Genomic DNA, 26,709 nt, shown 5'->3' with positions numbered 1-26,709 from the left:
CCCACCCCCCGCCCTCCTCCCCTTCCACCACCCCTAGTTCGTTTCCCAGAGTTAGCAGTCTTTACGTTCTGTCTCCCTTTCTGGTATTTCCCACACATTTCTTCCCCCTTCCCTTATATTCCCTTTCACTATTATTTATATTCCCCAAATGAATGAGAACATATAATGTTTGTCCTTCTCCGACTGGCTTACTTCACTCAGCATGATACCCTCCAGTTCCATCCACGTTGAAGCAAATGGTGGTATCTCATTGTGGTTTTGATTTGTATTTCCCTGATGGCAAGTGATGCAGAGCATTTTCTCATGTGCATGTTGGCCATGTCTATGTCTTCCTCTGTGAGATTTCTGTTCATGTCTTTTGCCCATTTCATGATTGGATTGTTTGTTTCTTTGGTGTTGAGTTTGATAAGTTCTTTATAGATCTTGGAAACTAGCCCTTTATCTGATACATCATTTGCAAATATCTTCTCCCATTCTGTAGGTTTTTAGTTTTGTTGACTGTATCCTTTGCTGTGCAGAAGCTTCTTATCTTGATGAAGTCCCAATAGTTCATTTTTGCTTTTGTTTCTTTTGCCTTCGTGGATGTATCTTGCAAGAAGTTACTGTGGCCAAGTTCAAAAAGGGTGTTGCCTGTGTTCTCCTCTAGGATTTTGATGGAATCTTGTCTCACATTTAGATCTTTCATCCATTTTGAGTTTATCTTTGTATCTGGTGAAAGAGAGTGGTCTAGTTTCATTCTTCTGCATGTGGATGTCCAATTTTCCCAGCACCATTTATTGAAGAGGCTGTCTTTCTTCCAATAGATAGTCTTTCCTCCTTTATCGAATATTAGTTGGCCATAAAGTTCAGGGTCCACTTCTGGATTCTCTATTCTGTTCCATTGATCTATGTGTCTGTTTTTGTGCCAGTACCACACTGTCTTGATGACCACAGCTTTGTAGTACAACCTGAAATCTGGCATTGTGATGCCCCCAGATATGGTTTTCTTTTTTAAAATTCCCCTGGCTATTCGGGGTCTTTTCTGATTCCACACAAATCTTAAAATATTTGTTCTAACTCTCTGAAGAAAGTCCATGGTATTTTGATAGGGATTGCATTAAACGTGTATATTGCCCTGGGTAACATTGGCATTTTCACAATATTAATTCTGCCAATCCATGAGCATGGAATATGTTTCCATCTCTTTGTGTCTTCCTCAATTTCTTTCAGAAGTGTTCTATAGTTTTGAGGGCATAGATCCTTTACCTCTTTGGTGAGGTTTATTCCTAGGTATCTTATGCTTTTGGGTGCAATTGTAAATGGGATTGACTCCTTAATTTCTCTTTCTTCAGTCTCATTGTTAGTGTATAGAAATGCCATTGATTTCTGGGCATTGATTTTGTATCCTGCCATGCTACCAAATTGCTGTATGAGTTCTGGCAATCTTGGGGTGGAGGCTTTTGGGTTTTCTATGTAGAGTATCATGTCATCAGTGAAGAGGGAGAGTTTGACTTCTTCTTTGCCAATTTGAATGCCTTTAATGTCTTTTTGTTGTCTGATTGCTGAGGCTAGGACTTCCAATACTATGTTGAATAGCAGTGGTGAGAGTGGACATCCCTGTCTTGTTCCTGATCTTAGGGGAAAGGCTCCCAGTGCTTCCCCATTGAGAATGATATTCGCTGTGTGCTTTTCGTAGATGGCTTTTAAGATGTCGAGGAAAGTTCCCTCTATCCCTACACTCTGAAGAGTTTTGATCAGGAATGGATGCTGTATTTTGTCAAATGCTTTCTCTGCATCTAATGAGAGGATCATATGGTTCTTGGTTTTTCTCTTGCTGATATGATGAATCACAGTGATTGTTTTACGAGTGTTCATTCCATTTAATTGTGAGGGAATCATCAGGTTGTCTCAGACTGAAGGGTGAAGGAACTTACACTCTACCTCTTGATGTGGAGAGTCAGAATCACACGTGGTCTCATGAGCATGTGTGATGGGAGATATTGTGGTCATTTCTGAAAATACAATCTGTCAACCATTGAAATATTTTGAACACCATAGTAATGCAGGCCAATATATGCTACGAAGATCACTATGATTGCTTCTCAAACTAAACTTTAAAGAGTGAATAAGGCTGTATATGGTAGTCTATGAAGGTAATACAGACAAGAGACGACAATGGCTTGGTCTAAAGTACTGATAGTAGAGATGGTAAGCAACGAGCAAATCTGACTTAAGCTGTACAGTCTGTTTTGCCAAAGCTTAATGAGGTACTGGGTGTGGGGTGTAATGGAGAAGTGATGCCAAGTGTGACTCCCAGGTATTTGGGTTTGAAGCTGTTGGGAAAATGCCAGTACCATTTACTGAGGTAAGGCAGTCAGAAGAGGAACAATTATAAAGAGGAAAATCATGTCAAGTGCAAGTTGCATTTGGATCAACCAAGTAGACTAGTCAAGAGGCTAATTACACATTCATGTATGGAGCTCAGAAGATAATTCCAGACTGGAAATATAAATATGGCAATTGTCATCATACTGATAATATGTCATAAATCCATGAGAAGGGAGGAGATATGATTAGAGAAAACCTGGAGAGAAAGAGAGAGAGAGAGAGAGAGAGAGAGAATGTTGGGGGAGAGCACTGAGGATCTATATCCAGCTATTGAGCCAAAAGTAGCTTCGAAAGGAAACAGAAATAGCCAGAAATTGAATGTATTTTCAGTGGTAGGGTATGTATTTTTTCCAAACCTACATCAAGAAATAAAGAATCTCAATGTAAAAAATTGGAAATGTTAAATATGCTTCTCTCAATTATCTCTTAAAAAGGATTTCTTGATCAAGCATCTTTCATACTTCACAGCCTAACAGGCAGTTTATGATTTTATGTGATTTCTCTGAATGAGGTATTTACTTAAAATAATTAGACATTAGAAGTGAATGCTAATCTCTGTTCTCAAATAACTTGTTTTGCATATTGTGTTCTTCTTGTTTAGAGCTACTTAGGTGTAAAAACTACCTGGGTGTAAAAAAGTCATAACCTAGAATTAGCTTTAAAAAGTGTCACATGGTTTGTTTTATTAGAGGTAGTTTGTATAGCATCCTACTTGTCAGAGAAATAACTATTTTGAGGTGAATGTGATGAAAACCCAAAAGGAGGCTCCAGATTAGGCAGTAGACATAGATAGGATTTCTCTCAAAGCAACGGCATCATGAGGTGTGTTGAGTGGCATCAAGAATATGGCTGGGTTGTATCATTTGGTGCAATATAAAGGTAAAACATAGACTATACCAATTTTTTTGTGTGTGTGTATGTCACAGGAGTAGAGACTGGCTAGGATGAAGTTGACAGAGGTAAAATGAGATAATGAAAGAGAAAAGTGGAAAAGAATTGTGTAATTCATGACTAATAGATGAGGAGCACATAGAGGGGTTATGTTTGAGAAGCATCCTTGATGGAGAGCCTATTCCAGTTTTTTTTTTAACTCTCAACATTTTATTTATTTTTATAAATGTATTTTTTATTGGTGTTCAATTTGCTAACATATAGAATAACACCCAGTGCTCATCCCATCTATTCCAGTTTTAATACTGATCTATCTATAAAAATGATCACTGGAGCATCATTTAATGAGTCTACCACCTTCTCAAATTTTTAACACTGATCACCAGTAACAGGTGATTCTAGAGATCTCTGCTGGAATTATTTGCCCCCTCTTTAGGAAGGGGATCAGAGAGTGGTATTTTCACAGCATAAATTTTGATGCAATAACAGTGAAAATAATGCTTACACAAGAGACTGGCATGATTTGATTTGTTTCTTAGGATGGACAAGGGGAATGTTGGTGAGGCTAGGTGATGAGTTATATATAACACCTGTAATAATCCTAGATGTGACAGGATGGTTACCTGAACTGACTTGATAGCAGAGATAGAAGGGAGAGCATAGATTAGGGGGCAATTTTTAAAGTGGGTTAAACAGATATTGGTGACTGATTTAATTGAGGTAGGTGAGATAAAAGTTGTGATGAGGCTGATGTATGGCCATGTGTTGTCTTGTCAACAGCTCTCTGAAATGGGTCAGGCAGGCATCATTCTCCTCTGAGGAAAGGCAACTCAGCCGCTTTTAAAATCTAAGCTATTCCAGATCTGTGGAGTTACTTCTTCCTTGCCAATAGCATTCAGGAGCTGAGGAGTAGGAGTAAGGGAAGGGATCTGTCCATCTCTCCAGCAATATTCCAGCAATGACAATTTCCCCAAGTACTTTTAGTTATGGTCCTCATCCAGGGACACAGCCCCAACTGGTCAGCTGGTTACTAAACATCTTAGTGCAAACAAGGCAATCTTATGATGCATTGGTTTGCACATTACTCATCCCACTTCTCCTTCTAGTATGCCTTTTAGGTCCTGGGGGAGGAGGGCCTGGAAAATTAATAGCTATAATTTCCACATTCCTTAGCAGTTTCCATATGTATTTTTTATACATACATGAGATTGGAAGAAGTAAGTGAGTGACTTACTTTTTTTTTTTTTATGATGAATAAGTCAATTTTATTGGGCTTAGACCAGGAGTCCACGGGTCTTGAGGACCTCTGTGTATTTGTCAATTTTTTTCTCCACATTCTTTTCGGCCTGTTTCCGTAGCCTCATAAGCTGTTTCTTCTTCCGATAATGGATCTTGGCCTTCTTCTTCCTCTTCTCCTCCAGGGTGGCTGTTACTGCCTGGTACTTCCAGCCAACCTCGTGAGCCAGACGCCCCAGGTAAGCAAACTTTCGTGTAGGCTTCAGGCGTACCACCTTGAGGGCAGCTGGAACCACCATTCGCTTTTTCTTGTCATAGGGTGGTGGGATCCCATCAAACACCTTGAGGCAGTCCAGGGCACCATGATAGAAGCATTTAGTACTCCTGAGGCAGCTCAGATGAAAAATCCAGGGAGAGAGCTGGATTGTGGCAGGACTGGAGTTTTCCCTGGAATGGTTTCACAGTGGGTAGGGTGTTTCTCTTGTCTGCAGTTGCTCTTGGCTATGGGGTATCTACTCTTGTTTCTTGGCCCTCCTGGAGATGTTGTATGCCACTCAGTATTCTTTAATAAATGCCTTTCTGATCTACTAGCTAGAGTAGATTCTCTTGACTGCACCTAAGAACAATAATAATACTGAAACTGTGTGTGTGTAGCCGCTCTCATAGATATACATATGTTCATGTTGACCAGTTTCTTTTGGCACAAGTCAAAGGTTTGATAGTGATTTCAATCTGAAATGGACATTTTAAAATTATGAAAAATTATGAAAATTAAAAATCATTAAAACATTTATTTAGCAGGTATAAATTAAACACTTAGGATTTTAAAAATACTGTGTTAGACCTGGATGAATTTGATATAGTCAATTCTGGCCCTCAAAGAATCACAAAATCTAGAGTCATTCTCCTGCTTAAAATTCCCACTGGGAAACTAACCTAAGAGGGCAGATTCCATACCTTTTTCATTCACCACTGTATCTAGGGCTGAGCACCTCTGCTAAGAACATACATTTGAGCACACACATATACACATGGGCGTATGTACATGTTCACTTATATATACACAGATATGCATTTATTACATGAATAAATAAAACTATTTATTTATGGGGAGAGCTTCTTTTGGGATATAATGACAGACTAAAACTTCTCTTGGCCACCAACCCTAGTTTAAATGTGACTCTGAATTTCCCTAATATAATTTTCTTACAGTAAACTTCTGCTTCCAGGGTAATTTGTTTGGAATAGAATTAAGGTTTTGTTCTGCTTCTTGATTTTGTGGTTCTCCTAAACATCTACTTCCTTATTGTGGTCATGCAGATTCCCAGTTGGTCAAAACATGCATTTCCAGGCAACTTTTTCTTCTAGGGACTCATCCCTCAACTATTTATTTCCAGGGGAAACATTAGTTAATCTACTGCCCAGTCTATTCAGTTATGGTACCCAATCCATATAAGTAGCTCTACATAGTTTTTTTCATAATTTCATACATGATATTTCCTCTCCCTCCACCAATTTGGCATTAGTAGTGCAGGTAGGCAGCAGGAGGCATATTTTGCCACATAATGCCATTTTATAATTGAGAACACAGTGAAATAATGAAACTATGAGACTTTCCTGACTTTACTCAGAACTGGAGGAAGAATAAATTTTTGCTTGTTGTCATCAATGTGCTTATTCAAGGTCATCTGAAATTTGTACTCTAAACACACTCCTAGGGCTTTGAAAGTAGGGACAACTCATGCATAAAATGACACTGGTGTCTTAAAAGAAATTATCGAGAGTCCTCTTCAAACTACTTTCTCAGACCATAAAGTTCAAGTGGAACTTAAACAACATGTCATGTGATAGACATCAGGCAGGTAAGCCTCATATCCTTTAGGAAGAGAAGGTATTTAAAGCCTAATGTGTTTTTTATAGTTACATTCTTTGCTTGGGGCCGAAATAACTATCCATATGAACGGAGAGCATTGTAGTCACTTCTAAAAATGAACAGTTACCCACCAGCTGCTTAAACTAACATCAATTTTCTCCCCATTTCTCAGAATTTCTTCCCCAACTCAGAAGAAATTCTAATGCATCAGTTTTTAACTTTATTTTTCAGATTTCTGAAACTATTGATTCTTTGAAAACCTCAAATTCAGTCTTAGATTTCTGTAGACTTGGCTGGGGTTAACATCATTAACCTAAGCTGGTTTCATTGAAACACTTTAGATCAAGCATGACAGAATATTAGTTTGCTGCACCTCAGAAAGCTGACTTGTGCCAAGTTAGGCCAAATCAGCTTAACAAACATTTACTGAACATCTTCTCAGACCAAGGCTCTGAAATAAGATCTGTGGGGGTGATAGTTGGAAAAATGTCTTTCCTGTCACAGTTCTTAGACTAATTGAGAAACAGTCAAATCAAAACAAAACAAATCAAGCAAAACTCATCTAATCACAGACAAAAATATGATGAGCTAGCTATGATGTGGCTCTAGAAAATGCTAGAAAAAGGCTCTGCAATAACTGAAGCAAAGAAGAGGCAATAACTGAATGCCCAGATCTCAAAGCAGCCCAATATTTCAAAGGACATTAATCTCATATACTCAAGTCATCATCAGTTGTTCATCTTAGAGATTTTAGAGTTAAAAGTAAGTGAACAATAAGAAACTAGAAAAAGAAGTCTAAATTAAACCCAAAGTAAGTGGAAAGGAAAGGAAACATAAACAAAAACCACATACAAAAAAATGACCTGACTTTTGGTCAGTGAAACCAAAAGGTCATTCTATGAGAAAGTTGATAAAATTTATAAGCCACTAGGCAGGCTGATAAGAAAATGATAAAGAATGAGAGAAGTGACATCATGAAAGATACTACGTATATTAAAAGTATAATAAGAAAGTTTTGTGATCAACTTCACACCAGTAAATCTGATGATTTGATAATATGGGAAAATTCATTGGAAGACACAACAGTGATAACTCGTATAGTTGACTGAATGCCTATGTCACTAAAGAAATGGAATTTCTAGTGAGAAACCACACACACACACACACATACACACACACACACAGGTTTCCCATCACTGGATACTTGCACACATACTCATGTATGTGTGGGTCTATTCCTGGGCCATCTATACAATTCCTCTGATCTATTGTTCTATTTTTAGGCCAATGTCATCCTGTACCTTTATAATTAGTATTGAAATGAGATAATGTTAGCTCCTAACTTTATTCTTCTTTTCAAGGTTCTTTTGATTCTTCTAGAACCTTTACATATCTGTATACATTTTAGAATGAGCTTGTCAATTTCTAGAAAAAGGATGCTAAAGTTTTGTTTGGAATTTCACTGAATCTACAGATCAGTTTAAAGAAAACTGGTGTCATAACAAGGCTGATATAAACAAGACCACCCCATGTCATTATGATGTTTTATTTTATTTACCAATTTCTTTACAAAATTTATAGACCAAAATGTAAGTCTTAAAGTAAAAAATCCTTTTTTAAAAAAAAAATCTCCCTGTCCAATGTGGGGCTTGAACTCAAGACCCTGAGATCAAGTTGCATGCTCTACCAACTGAGTGCCCTCCAAACTAAACTCCTAAAAGAGAAGACAGGAGAAAAACTTTGTGATAATGGGTTAGACAAAGATTCCTTTGATATGACACTAAATGAATAACCAGTAAGTCTAAAACAATGATAAATTAGACTTTATCATAATCAAAAACTTCTCTTCAAATGTCCTATTAAAAGAATGAAAACAACATGAGGGGATGGGGTAACTGGGTGATGCCATTAAGGGAGGCACATAGTGTGATGAGCACTGGATGTTATACACAACTGAAGAATTGTTAAATAGTATGTCTGAGACAAATGATGTACTATATGTTGGCTAATTGAATTTAAACAAAAAAGAAAGAAAATAAAATGATCTAACCCCCTCCCCTCAATAAAAACAACAAAGCAAAAAAGAAAACAGAGTAGGAAAAAAATGTGAAAATCACATTTAGTAAAGGACTGGATTCCAGACTTCATAAATGCCTCTCAAAACTTGATCAGAAAACAAATATCTTAATAAGAGAATGGACAGAAGATATGAACAACTCTACCTAACTCTATAAGTTGATGTTTTATATATTCAGTCTATTAACACTAGATGAATATGTGTTCAAGATTGTTGTAACTTATCTATTATTTTTAACTGGTATTACCAAACCTCTTTGTACCTCGTGCCATTTTTGCCTTTCATTATATTTTTTCAGATACTAAAATTCCCACTGTACTTTAAAACAAAATGATTTACGGGGGATCCTTGGGTGGCTTAGCGGTTTAGCACCTGCCTTTGACCTAGGGCGTGATCCTGGAGTCCCGGGATTGAGTCCCACATCAGGCTCCCTACATGGAGCCTGCTACTCCCTCTGCCTGTGTCTCTGCCTCTCTCTCTCTCTGTGTCTCTCATGAATAAATAAATAAAATCTTTAAAAAAATGATTTACATGGCAGGGATCCCTATTACCACCTCTTCATATACAGAGTCACCTAAGTAAACACTGAGAGCACCCTTCAGTCCCCATAAAGGAGGGATAACTTTTTCAATGACAGTGATGCAAGAAAGGAGTGGGAGATGGGACAGTTAGCTGGTATCCAGAAAATGACTACAACATAATATATAAAAAGTGAACAGGGTCAACAATTGGGCTATGAAGAATAACTCATGAAAACCATTTATACAGTCTTAAAATAGAAAATGGACCATAATAGCCAAAAGAACTTCCTGTTTTAAGATTTGTAAGCAAACATTTCATAAATGAAATAGATGGCTTTAATGGAGAAGCAAACCCAGATGCTATCACCAACTGAAGAGTTTTTAGCTCAAATTTTATTTAGGGAAGGAAGCAGTAGTTGATCAGCATGCTCAGCTGTGACAGCTCTGAAAGACCTTGGTAGTTACATTTGGAGAAAGGACACTTTGAGGCACTTGTAAGCACATGCATTTCATCTGAATGGATTTTCTTTTCCCATAATTACTTTTGCTTTTGAAAATTGAAAAGATGTGCTTTAAACAAACAGAGCTCTTGTTCTCCATTTGAGTTCTAGTTTGGAATCTGACAAATATAGAACAAACTAACCTTGAATTCAGTGACTGCCTTGATACCGGGGCTTCTGCCTCTTAAGTTTCTCCCTAAGAATGAAGAAAGAACACTAAGCATACCCAGCAGATCCCTCAAATTGGCTGTTTCACTTCTTGGCAAATCACTACTTTTACTGATTGTCTTTTTGGAACTATTAAGGGCTGTGATATGGGTGCAAACCAAAGTAAATCAATTCATTTTTTTCCCTAAAAGTTTTTTGTTCTAATTCAGTGTTTGAGTAAGATCACTTTTGAAGCAACAGCTACCAACTCTGAAAAGCAGTAGATAGTTTCATTAATCTTTTTCTTGGGAATGCCTTAGTTGTAAGGTATGATATCTTCCTTAAGTAGAATTTAACATAACACTACTTCATATGTAGCATTTTTATTATCAGATGATTTGATTTTAATAATAAAAAGCATGTGTTAATTAAAAAAACACTCTACCTCCATTGCTAATAAAGCCTTTATATGTGTAAAAAAAAAAAACCTAAATTGTATGACCAGGAGGAAGATTGAGCATCTGGCTGTGGGTAATAGATTCATTCTTCTGTCAACTAAGGTTTCGTAGGGAGGTAGCTAGTAGCTTCAGAGCCTGGAGGTTAACCTTTCTGCAGGTGAAATGAGGGCATTACAAGTAGAGAGAAAAGAATATCAAAAGCAGAAGGGAGACCTGCAAAACTGTCTACTATAGTACAATACTGACTTTCACCTGGGTCATGGTAGGGTTAAGATAATGCATGATGGTGACTCCAAGTCATAGGTCTGCATCTTTAGATCTGTGAACATACCATTATAGAAGACTTTGGGGATATGTATCTTATAATTCTTTTTAAAAAGTTTATATATATATATTTTTATTGAAGTTCGATTTGCCAACATATAGTATAACACCCAGTGCTCATCCTGTCAAGTGCCCCCCTCAATGCCCATCACCCAGTCACCCCAACCCCTACCCTCCTCCCCTTCCACTTCTCCTTGTTCATTTCCCATAATTAGGAGTCTCTCATGTTCTGTCTCCCTCTCTAATTTATCCCACTCATTTTCTTTCCTTTCCCTTATAATCCCTTTCACTATTTTTTATGTTCCCCATATGAGTGAAACCATATGATTATCCTTTTCCAATTGACTTATTTCATTCAGCATCATACCCTCCAGTTCCATCCACATCGAAGCAAATGGTGGGTATTTGTCGTTTCTAATGGCTGAGGAATATTCCATTGTATGCATAGACCACATCTTCTTTATCCATTCGTCTTTCGATGGACACTGAGGCTCCTTCCATAGTTTGGCAATTGTGGACATTGCTGCTATAAACATTGGTATCTCATAATTCTATCTTAACTCTAGTTTCCTAGAAAAGAGAGACTGAGACAAATCTTACAAGCTAATGTTTTATTAAAAAGTGCAATTCTAGGACAGCAACAGAGTGAAAGTGAGGTGAGTATGGAGCAAGAAATCCAGCTGATTGTTTTATCGCATGTAGTGTCTAGATAGTCTATAGAGAACCACATTGTGTGGGAACAAATTCTTGCGGTAGAGAGTGAGGGTAAGAAAGAGTAAGGAATTTATGTATCATCTCTTTCGTCTCCTGTTTCTTTGGGGTCAAAGTCTGAATTATTATTTTTTAATTCATTACTCATTTTCTATTATAGACACAGAAATATTTATCCTTGTGCATTCTTTGTATCAGACTTAGCAGTCCTCCAGCTGGGTTAGGTGGAGTATATACCCCCTTTCCCAATGATGTCGTGCCTAGCCACTCTTAGGTAGATGGGCTCACTGGGCATTACTAGTTGACTGATGAGAAAAATGACAATGGGACACCTTGGCAAGATTATCCAGTGGAAGATAAAGTATGGATCACAGAATTTCAAGCTGTAAATAGGTTCTGAGCACATAGGAATCCTACCTAGTTTGGTTGTCCTGACACATCTGAAGATCAGTGTGGTCAGGATTTGCAGAAGTCCATCAGCCAGGGCTCAGATGTGCTTGTCTGAGAGTAGCTGAAGCAAATAAACCTCACAGATGGAGGGGAAAATGCTGACAGTGGAAAGTGAACTGGGGAAGACAGTAGCTAGCTGGAAAGCTGAAGGATAACACTGCTAAGATGGACCAGTGGGAATAAGCTGGGCAGCCCAGGCAGCTGGGGGAAGAGAATACTTTCCCTCACAGGTAAGCTTGTCCCTCCATTGCCATGTGAGTCCCCATGATTATGAGTAGAGCTTCTTCATACCTGTATATGAAAGCCTGAGCCAAGATTGAACAGCTAGGTAGCTTATCTTAGTGACTATTAGCACATGCTTGGGAATCACACAGATCTGGGTTCAAATTCTGATTCCTTTACTGTGTAACTGTGGGCATTTTCTAAACTTCTATAATCCCTTCTCAGATTAATAAGGATGAATAATTTGATGCATGTTTTGTAGTAATTAGCACTGTTGGATGGGAGATCCTCCACCACCAGGGCCACAGTAGCATGGTAAGTTCTAACATCTCATTGGATGGCTGGGGCCATATGACATTCTGGCCAATGAATTGTGAATGGAAGCTATAGGTGTCATCTTGGGGCTGGTGCATGTTCCTCTAGGGTGTGGTGATCACAGGTTTAAGATGATAGATGCTCTGTCAATTTGCTCCCTGAATAAGTACTGGGAGCAGAATCCCACTGCTGATCTGTGGAATGCCTGTAGTGTGAGCAAGTTCTAAATCTCTGTTGTTGTATGCCACTAAGGTCTTTGAAGATGTTGATTTCAGCAGCAATAACTGTCCTTTCTTGATATAGCATGAAAGTGCTTAGGAAAGCTGTTGGCACGTAGCAAGTACTCAAGAATATAGTTATTAAAATGAAATCTTATTATAGTTCAATTAGGCATATTCTCCAAAGATCTTATATTTTAATGTCTTATCATTAGTGGAGAGGAAATAGGAAGGGAGAAGCAAAAAGGATCTGAGTATCTGTGGAGTTTTGATGTTTCTTTTTTGTAATCGTTACTGTTATGATCAAAAGGAATAAGCATACAGGCGGATCATTATTGCGCATGTAATTACCTTAGAAAAGTCTGAAAATATTGAGACAAGTAAACGATTGCATGAAAAGTTTATGTAGATGCTGAAGTATAAATGCATGTGAATTTCTTCTTCTAATTTAATACCTGTGATCATTTCCACCTGATGGTTTACCTGGACAGGAACTCCAGATAATACATTGATTATTCATTCAAGAGCTATTATAAAAATAACAGGACAGAAGATGAGAAAACATCCCATTAACTTCCTAAGGTGACATTGGCACTGCGACTTTAGTGGTCTCCAAATGCCAGTTAGGATATGCTGCATCAGAATCACCCAGGGAGTTAAGTGGAAGAATTTTAATTTGCAAATAACTTAAAATCCACACGAAAGTTGAAGATTAATACACAGAGCTCTCGAGTTCCTTTTATCAGGCCTTACTTTTTTTTTTAAAAAAAGATTTTATTTATTATTTATTTATTTATTCATGAGAGACAGAGAGAGAGAGGCAGAGACACAGGCAGAGAGAGAAGCAGGCTCCACACAAGGAGACCGATGTGGGACTTGATCCTGGGATCCCAGGATCCCGGGATGATGCCCTGAGCCGAAGCCAGACACTCCATCGCTGAGCTACCCAGGCGTCCCGGGCTTTACTAATTTTTAACATTTTCCACATTTGTGTCCTTTCTCTTGAGTCAATGATATTCTTTTAAATTACCACTGTGGAGTTAACAAGCTCTAAGAATTTAACATGGATGTGCTGTCTTTATCTAGTCTATAATCCAATTTTGTTTATAGTCCAATTTTGTCAGTTGTCTTAATAATACCCTCTATAGTGTAATTGTTTTTTCAATACAGGATCCAGTCCAGGATTATGTATTGCAGTCATTTTGCATGCCTTGTTAATCTCCTTTTATCTGGGATGTTTCAGCCTTTTTTTTTTTTTTTTTTAGTCTTTTGTTGAATTGACACCTTTGACAAATACAAGTAATTTATTTTATAGAATGATCCTTACATTGTGTTTGTTTCGTGTTACCTCATAATTCAGGTTATGTATCCCTTGCCCAGAATGCTATGAAAGTGATGTGTATTTATTTGGGGGTATCATATCTAGAGGTGTTCCAAGCCCATTCTCCTCTCCTTAATGACATTAATTTTGATAACCTAGTAAAGGCTTTGTCCAGTTTCTCCACCTGATAGTTACCATTTTGCCACTTCTGAATAACAGGGAATTTATGGTTAACTACTTTATGTTCTACTCTTCATCAAGTATTATACCTTCAGTTTAACAATCATTGTTGATTCTGGTCCCAGAAAAACAATTTCTACATTGATCATTTGGTCTTCTGTAAGGAGTAGCCCAATGTCTTATTCTATCTTTATATTTATGTACATATTTATGTGTGTTTCTATGTGTCTATGTTCTGTTTCTGTCAGTATGGACATTATTTTGTATGGACTCATATTTTGTTCAGTGGGTTATAATTATCAGTATGGACTGATATTATCATTATGGACTCATTATCAGTATGGACTCATATTTTGTTCAGTGGGTTATAATCTATGAGTATTCTTACCTTTTTAGATGCCCATATTGTCCTAGCTTTGGATAGTAGGAACCCCATTAAGTTGACCAAACTGGCTCCTATGTCTTTTTTGACATGTTGCCATTGTGTGTGTGTGTGTGTGTGTGTGTGTTGGCAATACTTCCTTACTTTCTAGAAGGCAAGATGTTCCAAGCTCATGTTGTACCTATTCTTCCTCAGACCTGGATTTATAGATCCCAATACTAAGTGAATTGAATTAAATGTCAGGGAGTGTGGCCCAGGTAGTAGTTAAAAAAAAAAAAAAAAAAAAAAGCAGCTCCTAAATAGTTCTGATGCTCAAGTAGCTACATGAATCCTGTATTATTTGATTAAAGGGTTATAAAATGCCTCATAATTATGTTAGTGATCAGACCTCGAGCCCTATGATGGGTTTTTGATTCCTGCAGGATTCCATTTTACACTTTCAGACCATCAAAATGACACCCAATTATCTTCAGGAAATGTCACCCTACTCCCTGGTCAAAACTGGGAATAAGTGGTTCTCTCTTTTGCGCTCCCCTTCTTGCCTAGTTCTAGTCTTGCTTTACCTCAATGTCTTTGATATCCATCTTCAGGTCCTTACTGCTGTCTTGGTCTGTTCCTTCCTCTGACTCATCATTTGCCAACATACAGGAGGCATAAGGTATTTCAGGAAGGGAGCAAGTTGTTGGATATCAAGTTTTATTCATTCAATAGTGGAAAAATATTTGTGGGTTAGTCTGAAATTTGAACTTGCTGGGGATATTTTTAAAATATGCATGAAATCAAGCTTCCTCTTTATTTAAACGACCTGAGCGGCCAAGAGCAAGGGATTCAAAACACACAATGATTTCTTTCTCTCCCTTGCTTTTGGTTTGCGTGCTTAGGTGTTCTTTATTGAAGAAATCCTCTAAAATAACTGGCACCTGATTATAATGTCTTGGCTAAAAGATTAACTGATAGTAAAATTTGAGGATGTGCTAAAGAGCCCCTGTCCCCTGGAATTCACTTATATATGTGGTTTTCTATTTGCTTCTCTGCAAACACTCCATGAGTAAATTTTTTTGTTTGTATTACTGACTAGAGATAAGGGGCAGGTGTGGGAAAGAAGGATGCATAAGACCTGGATGTGGAAGGTGGTAGAAGTGAGGCAGGCATTAAATGCTTAAGACAAACAAACATCAAGTTAAATCCCTGTGTCCGGAGAGAAAGTAGCCCAAGAATAACAGATGAAAATGAATCCTCATGGGAGTTACCACTGAAACTAATTTTTGATATGGGAAATTAGAAGGCAGAAAGAGCCTCAGAAGCTTGATAGACATCCTAGATTCATGATGTGGAGCATGAGGGAAACTAGGAGCAGGGTGCTGCCTTCATGTAAGGCTGGGGAGACTGGATAGGGGAACCTATTACTTTGTATGTATAGCCAAAGGGCCTGAAGGATGTTTCCTAGAAATTTAAAACAAAATCCCCCTGGTTTTATGGGGTCCACACTGAGAGCCTCAAGGGGGAAAAAAAGCAAGATCTATTCCTCACTCTGGACTCTACAAGAACAACGGGGTGCTATAACAACTTGCATGTATGTAGCCTGAGCCATCCTCATACTTGGAGAAAAAAGCCTTGTTTACACTGAAGCTTGCACAGCCACAGTTGACAAAAGGCCATTCTGGGGAAATTGCCTGTTGGACAGGGACTGTGCAGATCTAGTTGATCTTGTATCTTCTTTAAGCTTTTTTTTTTTTCTTCAGTAGATGGTAGTAAAGCTTCCTGACCTGCTACAGGAAATGAAAGTTCCATTCACAGAAGCATCGAAGGAATTGAAGGCTAGATCTTTAACCTCCTGCAGATCTTCCACTTTCATCATTTCCCTGTCATGGAAATACAGGGCACTTTCCTTCACAGCGCTAATGCCTTCAGCTCCCTGTGATCCTCACTGCACAGCTCTGGCTCAGATGCTGCAAGAGCAGAAAAGCAATTGGCCAAGATGCAAGTGTTGCCAGGAAGTGTGTGAAAGGTAGAATGGGCATTAGGGCAGGGAACTGGATGCCTGCTCCAGAGCATCTCTGTTGCTGTGACCTGGGGCAAAACTACAACATTGGTCAGAAGAGAGGAGCGTGCAAAAAACAAAAAACAAAAAAACAAAAACAGAAACAAAACAAAACAAAAAAACAAAAAACAGTGCAATTAAAAAAAAAAGAGGTGGCTAACTGGACAGTCAGTGTGGGACATGTTCAGCAAAGCTCCTGATAAACTGAGGTCTTTCTACCTGAAGGCAGTTGGGGAGCAGGTAAATGCTTTGCTAATCTGGTTAGAGACACAGCTCTCGAGAGACCTAGAGGGCAAATGCAGATGGTGAGGCTGTCATTTAACAAAGTCAGAGTTTTGAGAAATGAAATGTTGTTCCCATCACACAGTTAGAACTCTTCTTTCATTGTAAATTAAATGAGCTCATGGCTTCCAAAAATAAACCATAAATAATTTGTGGATCATCTTTTGATGAATAATAGTGATCCTTAGAAGAGATGAAGTACAAAAACGCGCACTTCTTAATAAAGGAGCTCAGTGAAATTGCTTGCTCGTTGTTGGATGACAGCCTGTAGAATTGATGTGCTCTTAATCAGGGTATGTTTGGTGTGTCAGGCTCAGAGAAGGTTTATTTTCTGTGTTTTGCTGACTTGCACAATTCCCCTTCGGAAAAACAACTGCGACAACAAATCAGTTACTGAAAGCCCCAGCTAACAGCACTGGTTGAGCAATTCACTTTTCTCATCGCTCTTGTTGTCCAAATGGCCTGAGCCTGGGGCTGGGTCCTCATGACTGTGCAGCATCTGGGTCCCTGGGTCAAGTGATACCTTCCCCTCCCACCTCTGTCCTCTGAGCCCTTCTCTCCCAGCAGGAGCCCTTTGAAGTTACAGACTGAGTCTCCTGTTGATGACCTCCCATCAGGCAGAGGTGCAGGGCTGCCTAGTAAAAAGATTTTTTAGCATTTGTGGCATTGGCTTTGTGTATCCTCTGAACAGAATGTCACAGAGAACTAATAAACAATGAATAGGGCACAGAGGCTTTATAATTATATGTTGGTTTTTATTCAGAGATCATCCACATTTAATACTAACGTGTATATAAAAATATTTCCTGTTGCCCTTCCCACTCACTTGGGTTCAGGTGCCCGCTAGTCTCACTCCTTGAGAGCAGCTGCTGGGCTCCAAGAAACTGGGTCCAGGACTTTCTCCCTAGGGGAGAGACTGTGGATGTCATCGCAAGCCCAAGTAATGGGTTCAGGGAAGGTTCACATCTATCAGAATCCTTCTCTCTGTGTGCTTAGAAGAGCAGAAAAAAAAATAATATAAAGGTGAGCACCTTTAAGAGACCTGGAGGTATCTGTTGAAAGCATCTTTGTGTTGGAGGCGGTTCACTCTACGTGCCTAAGCGCGTGTACTGGAGCACAAGAGCGTTCACTGATCTTGCTGTTGGGATCAGTCTCTAGAGTAGCACTGTCCTCAAAGAAATATAATTTGAGCCACATACCTGTTTTTAAATCTTCTAGTAGCTATATTAAAAAGTTAAAAGAAACAGTGAAATTAATTCTAAAAATTCATTTAACCTAATGCACTCAAAATATTATCATTTTAACACGTAATTAGTATAAAAATTATCAGTGAGATATTTTGTATTCTTTTTTTCTTTTTTGAAGAAAAAAGTGATTTATTTTCTTGGACGGACTTGATTTCCCAAGCAGCAAACCCCAGGCATTTTTTTTTTCTTTATACCAAGTCTTTGAAATCTGGTATATATTTTATACTTATTTTTTAATTTAACTTTTTGATTGCAAGTATTTCTCTGTACTGCTAATCCCCTTACTCAACAAAATTTCTGGTGGTTGGATGCTATAGAATCACAGAAAAGTACTGGAGTTTTCTACTTCTATATATTTGGACATAGAAGGTTTTCATTTACAAATTATATGGTATTGTATCTGAAAAAGATAGTGAATGAGAGAACTCTTTTTCCTCATTTGCCTATCAAAAATTACATAGGTACCCCTTGAGTATAGAGGTGGGAGAAACAGAGAGAGATTGAGAGAGACAGACAAAAAGACAAGCTGGGAGATAAAGCAAGAGAATTAGACCCTGATATTGGAAGCTGTGTGCATCGTTCTCATCTAGCATTCCTATGTGCCAAGTCCCGTGAAGGGGTAGGGGATGAAGGAACCCTATTCCTCTTTATATTTGGAAATCCAAGAGTAAAGGAGATAGATGGCACCCTTGGGAGTCTTTCTTGTTTATATTTATTTATTTATTTATTGGAGTTTGATTTGCCAACATATAGTATAACACCCAGCTTGGGAGTCTTTCTGCTCGGGAGGTTCTTGGGAGTCTTTCTGCTCGGGAGGTTCTTGTTCCCACAGAAGCATCCTTGAAGCATGATAGCTCATCAGAACACAGATGCAGCACCTTGGGCAGATGGGTCTAAGTTTTCTCTGATTCCAGTGGGGTGTGAAAAACAGGCAGATAGATTCTTGGTAAAGAGTGATCTGAATGAGATGCAGAGATCAAGGGACCCAGAGTGGTCATAGGGTCATGGCTGGGTAATGGGCCTGGAGAGAACAGTGTGGACAGTACAATTCTGATAGAAGAAACAGCTTTCCAGTAGGCACCAACATTAAGAGGTGCCCATGACTTTCATTCAGGCTATCATAGAACAAATTAAGGTAGAAGAGTGGATAACTCCCTCCTTACCAATGCTATACCCCACAGGATAAGGTATGGAGAAAATTACAAAAGAAATTAAAATTTAAATCCCAAACTATTAAGAGACTATTGGATTTGATAGACTTCACTTGGAATTGAGTTAATTATCATTCCATCAATTGGAAGTGTAAATGGGTAAAAATGGAAATCTAATCTGGTTATAGAAAAATAAAGACGTATTTGTTTTGCAAAATAGAAGGGGAGGGAGTAAAATACTCAAATCTTTAAAATATGCATTACTTCTGTACTTTTTGCCATGGCTATATTTTTCAGAGGTGAAACAAAAATAAATGACTTCGATTGTTCAGGCACTGCAGAATTGTATATGAGTCCCAGAGGTGATTATTTTCTTTGAGAAACATAGACAGTAACATACACAACTTATTTCAGCTGTCTGTATCTGACATGTCATTTCAACTCTATCAAAAGTTTCTGTTTTTCTTGAAAAATAGTTTCATTTATCTCTTTTGGTAGCAAAACAAATTAAGAAGTCTTTCAAGAGGAACAGGATGTGCAAGTTCACTGAGGCAAAGTAAGCCGGGCATGAGGTTCAGAGAACTATTAATAGAAGAGTCATCTTCACTGAAAATTAGCATAATTAAGATGCCCTGACTGTGTAATGTGTAAATGACAAGCAATTGCTAGTAAATATGAATGTGGCTTAACTCAGTTTCCATTATTTGTTGATGATTTACTTAGGCTATTCAAGTACTGGATGGCTATTGTGGGGAGGCAGGTTAATAGCCACATCACCACAGTCAAGCATGCATTCAAGTTAAGTGCAGTAGAGAATGTTGCGACAAGTAAAATATTCAACTTTTTTTCCTGTAGTTTGCCAGTAGAAGACAATGTGAACAAATGGTGTGTCATGGAATTTTAGAGGAAGGAGGAGGAACACCAGAGCATCTAATCTAGTGACTTTCAACCTTTTAGGCCCAAGAGGATTTTACAACAAATCTTTTGTAACACCTCTGTCCTATCCTAGAATAAGATTCATAGACAAGTAATTTATATATGTGTACAACTAAAAATGTCCTAACTTAGTAGGGAAATAAAATGAGAGTGATTGATGAGGATACATGTTTCAATACTAAATTCACAGGTATGGTGATAGAAGACATACGGAAGTAGCCAGGAACTCATGCCACTCACAGTAAATTTGATCGATTGATTGATTGATTGATTTTTTAAAAGACTTTATTTATTTATGAGAGACATAGAGAGGCAGAGACACAGGCGGAGGGAGAGGTAAGCTCCCTGCAGGGAGCCTGGCGTGGGACTCATCCCAGGACCCAGGATCATGCCCTGGGCTGAAGGTGGCACTAAACCACTGAGCCCAATTTACTGGGCACCTGGGCTGCCCAGTAAATTAGATTTAAAGGAAGATCAGGAACCATTCTGTACAATGCAAGTTCAGAAGCACAAGTAGATATTGGGATATAAACTAGTAGGACCAGTATATATTAAAACTATGTACACATATTCTGCTTTCCTATGTGAAACAGGTTCTTGGCTAATTAATTATAAATAAAGCCCTTCAAGTACCTCAGTGTCAGAGGGACATTAGAAAATCATGCAGGATGCAGGACAATTCCTGATTGTATCAGACTCTGTTGAGCCTTGGAGAACATCCAGCATCCCTGTCCACACTTGCTAAGTGCCAATAGCACTGTCCAATCCTGTGACAACCAGAACTTCTCCCACATATGGCCCAAATGTCCCCTCTGGGAGCAATGCTGCCTCTGAGGAGAACCAATGATCTAGTCTAATCATCTTATTTTGTAGACAAGTAAATTGGGGGCCAAAGATGCTACATGACTGGGTCAAGGTCCCTCAGCTGGGTAGAGACAGAACAAGGAATAGTTCCTCTGATTCTTGCCCAGAGCCTTACCAACCTGCGCTACATTCCTTCCTAGAGCTCCCAAAACATTTTGGGAAATGAAGGGTCAAATTAAAATTCTTCCCATTTTTGGAAGGAGGGACCAAAGCATGCATTCATTTTGAAGCTAAGTTTTCATGCAATGAAAACAATGCATGTAGGACTATTAGAAGAGGCTTGATGAAGCTCATGGAAATTATAGAGGAGCTATTCCAGCATCACTCACTCAGAAGCACCTCTTGGGGTTGTCACTTCCTTGGGTCCATTTCTCATTGTATCTGCTTTGGGCAAGGTTCTGCTTTTAGGTGTTTCTTTTCTCCCCAGAGGAATAAGCAACCTGACACTGTACCAGTCATAGCCTCTCCGATATTAACAACATGAATAATACTTTTCTACAGCCTTATGGCAGGTTTGTGTAGATTATACTTTTGTGTTAAGTACAACTCTCAGTAAATTACTACTGTTATATATCTCTACTATGTGTCAGGCTCTGACTTAGGCCCTTTTGCAGCCTGATTTATCTTCTTCATAACATGTAAGGTCGATTTTATTAGTACAATTTACAAACAACAACAACAAAAATTGATGCTTAGAGAGATTAAGGAGGGAAGGATAGAAGAACGAACACTCCAGGTAGTTATCAGGGTCTGCAAAGATACTGAAGTCATAGAGTAGGGGCTATTGTTGGGTGTGTGTGTGCTGGGAAACTCACTATATGATTTATTTAAAATTTTTTATTTAAATTCAATTTGCCAACTTATGGTATAACACTCAGTGCTCATCCCATCAAGTGCCCTCCTTAGTGCCCATCACCCAGTCACCCCATCCCCCTATTCATCTCTCCTTCTGCAACCCTTTGTTTGTTTCCCAGAATTAGGAGTCTCTCATGGTTTGTCTCCCTCTTTAATTTCCCCCCACTCAGTTCCCCTTCTTTCCCTTATAATCCCTTTCACTGTTTCTTATATTCCACATATGAGTGAAACCATATGATGATTGTCCTCCAATTGACTTATTTCACTCAGCATAATACCCTCCAGCACCACCCACATCGAAGCAAATGGTAGGTATTCGTCCTTTCTGATTGCTGTGTGATATTCCATTGTATATATAGACCACCTCCTCTGTAGAGGGACATCGTGGCTCCTTCCACAGTTTGGCTATTGTGGACATTGCTGCTATGAACATTGGGGTACAGGAGTCCCAGTGTTTCACTACATCAGTATCTTTGGGGTAAATTCCCAGTAGTGCAATTTCTGGGTCATGGGGTAACTCTATTTTTAACTTCTTGAGGAACCTCCACAATGTTTTCCAGAGTGGCCACACCAGTTTGCATTCCTACCAACAGTGCAAGAGGGTTCGAGTAGGGGCTATTTTAACTAAGGTCCAAAGAATTTGTAGAAGAAGAGTTGGAGTTGTTTTTCTGTCTCCCTCATTGTGTCATTCCTTCTGAATCAGCTTTACAACCTAATTTTTTCCCACTCCACTGACACCAGATTTTCTGAAAGGGGGTCCCCACACCATATGTGCAAGTTTGAATCTCCTGCAGTATGTCTCCATGCCACACCAACTTGCTGACACCAGCCTCAGGAAGACCTCCAGTGATCTTCATATTTCCACATTCATTGACTCTCCTTTGGTTCCCGGCTTAGAAGATTCTGAAGCTCTTGACACAAATGGCCTCTCATTCTTCTTAAGTCATCTGTCCAATGTCTGCTCTTTGTTTCTCCTGCTTTCTTCCAGCTTCTAAATGTACATGCTCTTCCTATTACCATGTGCAAATAATCATTTCCTACAACCACAGATGTTCTTTGTACTTCTAAACTATCAGAATTTGTTTGCATGGGGTTAATTAGTTGACTCACATAAGACTTAGTTCCGTAAAGGATTTGAGGCACCTTGTGTGGTCTCTCTTCTGAGCCATGATGCTGATTTCCAAACCCTTCTAGGGAATCCTCATTGAGTGATGATATTGACATCTAAAACTGAGTATGGTCAAAATGGAATTTATTTTTCTTCTGTAAATATGCTCTTTCACTTTTTGATTTTTCTTCTTCAGAATGCCATTTTTATCCTCCCCCCTCCCTAGCATCCTGTTAATAACTGCTTCATTCTTTTTCTCTTCATGTTTACTAGGTCATAGGCTAAGTCCCAATGGTTTCAGCTTTTTGGAATCTCAAATATTTGTCTTCCTTTTTCCATCTCACTGTTACTAGCCTGCCTTACTGTGACCAGCTATAACATTTTGTTTCTCCATTTTACTTTCTACCTTCTCTAAGCCATCTTATATTTGGCTTTCAGAATGATTATTATACTGCTCTTTAAACTTACAATGACACCCACATCCTTCACTGCATATATATTTAGTGGAATAATATTTTTATGTATTAAATATTTTTTTCTTTCCCATGATTTCTCCCTTCTCCTCTCCTCATTCCATCAGTTAGTCAGTCCTCTTGCTCACTGTCTCAGGGTAGAGATGAGGTAAAACTGAAAACAGAAATAGTCAAGTTGTCCTCCATTTTTTTCCCCAAAAGCTTTAGGCCCTAAAACATAGAAAGATAGGTCAGGTTGCTAATGATCTCCTGGTCAAAAACTTGCAAGAGTCAAGATTGTCCCAGACTAAAGAGCAATTCCTCTTTGGGTTGGAGGGAAGAGATATGTGGTCATGGTGGTAGTAGTAAGAACATGCTCCACTTTCCAACTAGTGCTACCAGTAATTGCAAGACCTCAGAGAAGTTTGTAAACTTCTAGAGAGAGGGAACCTGGACTTCTCAGCATCACTGCTGGGGGTGTGGAGTGGTAGGGGTGGCCATATGTTCTATTAGATAGATAGGGCAACAATCAATCTTTTGAAGGAACCTCAGGGGATAGCAAGCTAGGAAGGAATGTCTGCAATAAACTGGACAGAAGACTCAAGAATCTACTAGTCTCGTGCCTTCCCAATGCCTGGGCATGATGCCAACCCTGAACTCACCCTCTCAGGAAGAGAAAAGGGGAGGGACATTGAAAGGAAAAAAAAAAAAGAGATTAAAATCTCTGGCCAGTTCAGCAGAGTGGGGCTTAAACTAGAAACGAAGTTGAATGATTCAAATCAAGTTATATCGTTTACACATGGAAGTTTGCAAATTGAGATGCATAGTTTTATGCAAAATTAGGTATAAAGCCTTTAAGTTGAGTATGAAGCCATGTAGAATGGCACTTGGGTCAGTGTTTCTAGTTTTACTTGTTTTTTCCCACTTTTTTTGGTAACTTACATTTTATTTTGACCCATCTGTTTACAATTTCCTGGTCATGTTTTCCTGCACCTGCTGCTTTGTTGCCCCTTCTCTCTGCCTAGAAAGCACTCCTTCAACTACCCTTCACCCCAGTCCTACCAGCTTTTCAACACCTTCTTAAATGCCATCTGCTTCACAAAAACTTTCTGTGGTTTCCCTTTGCTGAAGTCACAGGCATTTTGCATATCCTTTTCCTCTGGCCTTTGCTAGACAAGGAAATCCAGACTCTGCATTTACCCTCAGCTCTAATGTGATGCAGGAAAGCTCATGGACATCAGCATGGTTTGCGCTCATTCTCACAAACAACAGCTACTTAAACATCCTGTTCTCATGACCTGCCCTCCATTAATAATTAACGCATAGAGGGTAAGAAAGGATGAGTTTTATGGTGACCATCCTAGATGATCTTTGGGTGCAGGAAACCCTTGATCAACGTAGAGGATGGAGAAGGGAGTAGTCCATCAAATGAGCTTTAACAATGATATGTAACCCAGTTCTGTGAACTTGAGCATAAGAACAATGGAGTTTGTCATACTCTGAATCTAACATCAAAACAGTCTCTGTAAAAATCTCTATTTTGCAAAAATCTTTAATAAACCTGTTTCATTTAGAACTTTCTGATCTGTGGTCTGAATGTTGTGGAATTGTTAAAGCAGCAGCAAGCCTGTCTCCTCAAATTTACCAGGAAAGATTGTTGCCCAAATTAAGGATACTTCCAAGGGCACTCACTGTAATTTGCCTCCTATCTTCTATTACTTAAGTGGGTCTCCTATCATTCAATTATAAACTGTTGGAGGGTAGAGTCTATTTGCCCATTTTTATACACTCTTATTAACTGGCTTATAGTTAAGAGGTCAATAAATGTTGAATTGGATTCTTTTATATAATTTATTAATCCTATTTAATCTTTCTTTTCATGAATCATTGATTATTTAACTAATCTCTTTTTTTTTTATTGGTGTTCAATTTACTAACATACAGAATAACACCCAGTGCCCGTCACCCATTCACTCCCACCCCCCGCCCTCCTCCCCTTCTACCACCCCTAGTTCGTTTCCCAGAGTTAGCAGTCTTTACGTTCTGTCTCCCTTTCTGATATTTCCCACACATTTCTTCTCCCTTCCACTATTATTTATATTCCCCAAATGAATGAGAACATATAATGTTTGTCCTTCTCCGACTGACTTACTTCACTCAGCATAATACCCTCCAGTTCCATCCACGTTGAAGCAAATGGTGGGTATTTGTCATTTCTAATAGCTGAGTAATATTCCATTGTATACATAAACCACATCTTCTTTATCCATTCATCTTTCGTTGGACACCGAGGCTCCTTCCACAGTTTGGCTATCGTGGCCATTGCTGCTAGAAACATCGGGGTGCAGGTGTCCCGGCGTTTCATTGCATTTGTATCTTTGGGGTAAATCCCCAACAGTGCAATTGCTGGGTCGTAGGGCAGGTATATTTTTAACTGTTTGAGGAACCTCCACACAGTTTTCCAGAGTGGCTGCACCAGTTCACATTCCCACCAACAGTGTAAGAGGGTTCCCTTTTCTCCACATCCTCTCCAACATTTGTGGTTTCCTGCCTTGTTAATTTTCCCCATTCTCACTGGTGTGAGGTGGTATCTCATTGTACTTTTGATTTGTATTTCCCTGATGGCAAGTGATGCAGAGCATTTTCTCATATGCATGTTGGCCATGTCTATGTCTTCCTCTGTGAGATTTCTGTTCATGTCTTTTGCCCATTTCATGATTGGATTGTTTGTTTCTTTGGTGTTGAGTTTGATAAGTTCTTTATAGATCTTGGAAACTAGCCCTTTATCTGATATGTCATTTGCAAATATCTTCTCCCATTCTGTAGGTTGTCTTTGAGTTTTGTTGACTGTATCCTTTGCTGTGCAAAAGCTTCTTATCTTGATGAAGTCCCAATAGTTCATTTTTGCTTTTGTTTCTTTTGCCTTCGTGGATGTATCTTGCAAGAAGTTACTATGGCCGAGTTCAAAAAGGGTGTTGCCTGTGTTCTTCTCTAGGATTTTGATGGAATGAGTTGAGACACTGTACATTAAATGCCTAGAGGAGACCCTAGTAATAGAAACTATCTAGGGTTTTCTGAGACAGTCTCATTTTATGTATTCTTTTTTTCCCCTTTTCAATAATAGTACTTCATTAAATGTGAAACCATATGCCAACCATTTTTCTTCATTTGTAAGATTTTCACATAAACTTTTAATTCAAATTATTTACGCACTAGATGATGTATCCTAATCTTTCTACTGGAAAACATGATGTCTGTTCACATGTCCAGTAACGTTTGTTGATTCTGAATCAACTGTATGTATTAAATATTTCTTTATCCTTAAAGTTGTGCTTTGCCTACAAAAGCAAGTTAGACAGGGTTCTCCTTCTCCAGATTTGATTTTATATCAGAGATGGTGCAAACACATATATTAGGCATAGTTTTTTGTTGTATGAAAAGTGCTTCTGATCAGTGCTTTTTCAGTTGCAAAGTTTAGATTGAAAGTGACTTCTGTCTTCCCTTGCTTACCAGGGCAATGATTGAATTCATTTTGTACACTTTGGGGTATTGTTTCCTCTTAGAGGGAAAATCAATGTAA

General features: G+C 38.6%; 1 protein-coding gene across 1 annotated transcript in view; it reads left to right on the top strand.

Moving 5' to 3' along the window:
• LOC144288159 (uncharacterized) overlaps positions 1-26,709 on the top strand; it is a 208,967-nt gene that overhangs the window by 114,467 nt on the left and 67,791 nt on the right. The window contains exon 4 of the mRNA XM_077855862.1: positions 4,680-4,733. Within this exon, the coding sequence (XP_077711988.1) occupies positions 4,680-4,733 (54 nt within the window). The remainder of the gene's footprint in view (positions 1-4,679; positions 4,734-26,709) is intronic.

The sequence above is a fragment of the Canis aureus genome, chromosome 17 (genome assembly GCF_053574225.1).
Source record: "Canis aureus isolate CA01 chromosome 17, VMU_Caureus_v.1.0, whole genome shotgun sequence".
NCBI classification, from domain to species: domain Eukaryota; kingdom Metazoa; phylum Chordata; class Mammalia; order Carnivora; family Canidae; genus Canis; species Canis aureus.
The sequence above is the reverse complement of the archived record's forward strand: the minus strand, read 5'-3'. Positions and strand labels throughout refer to the sequence as shown.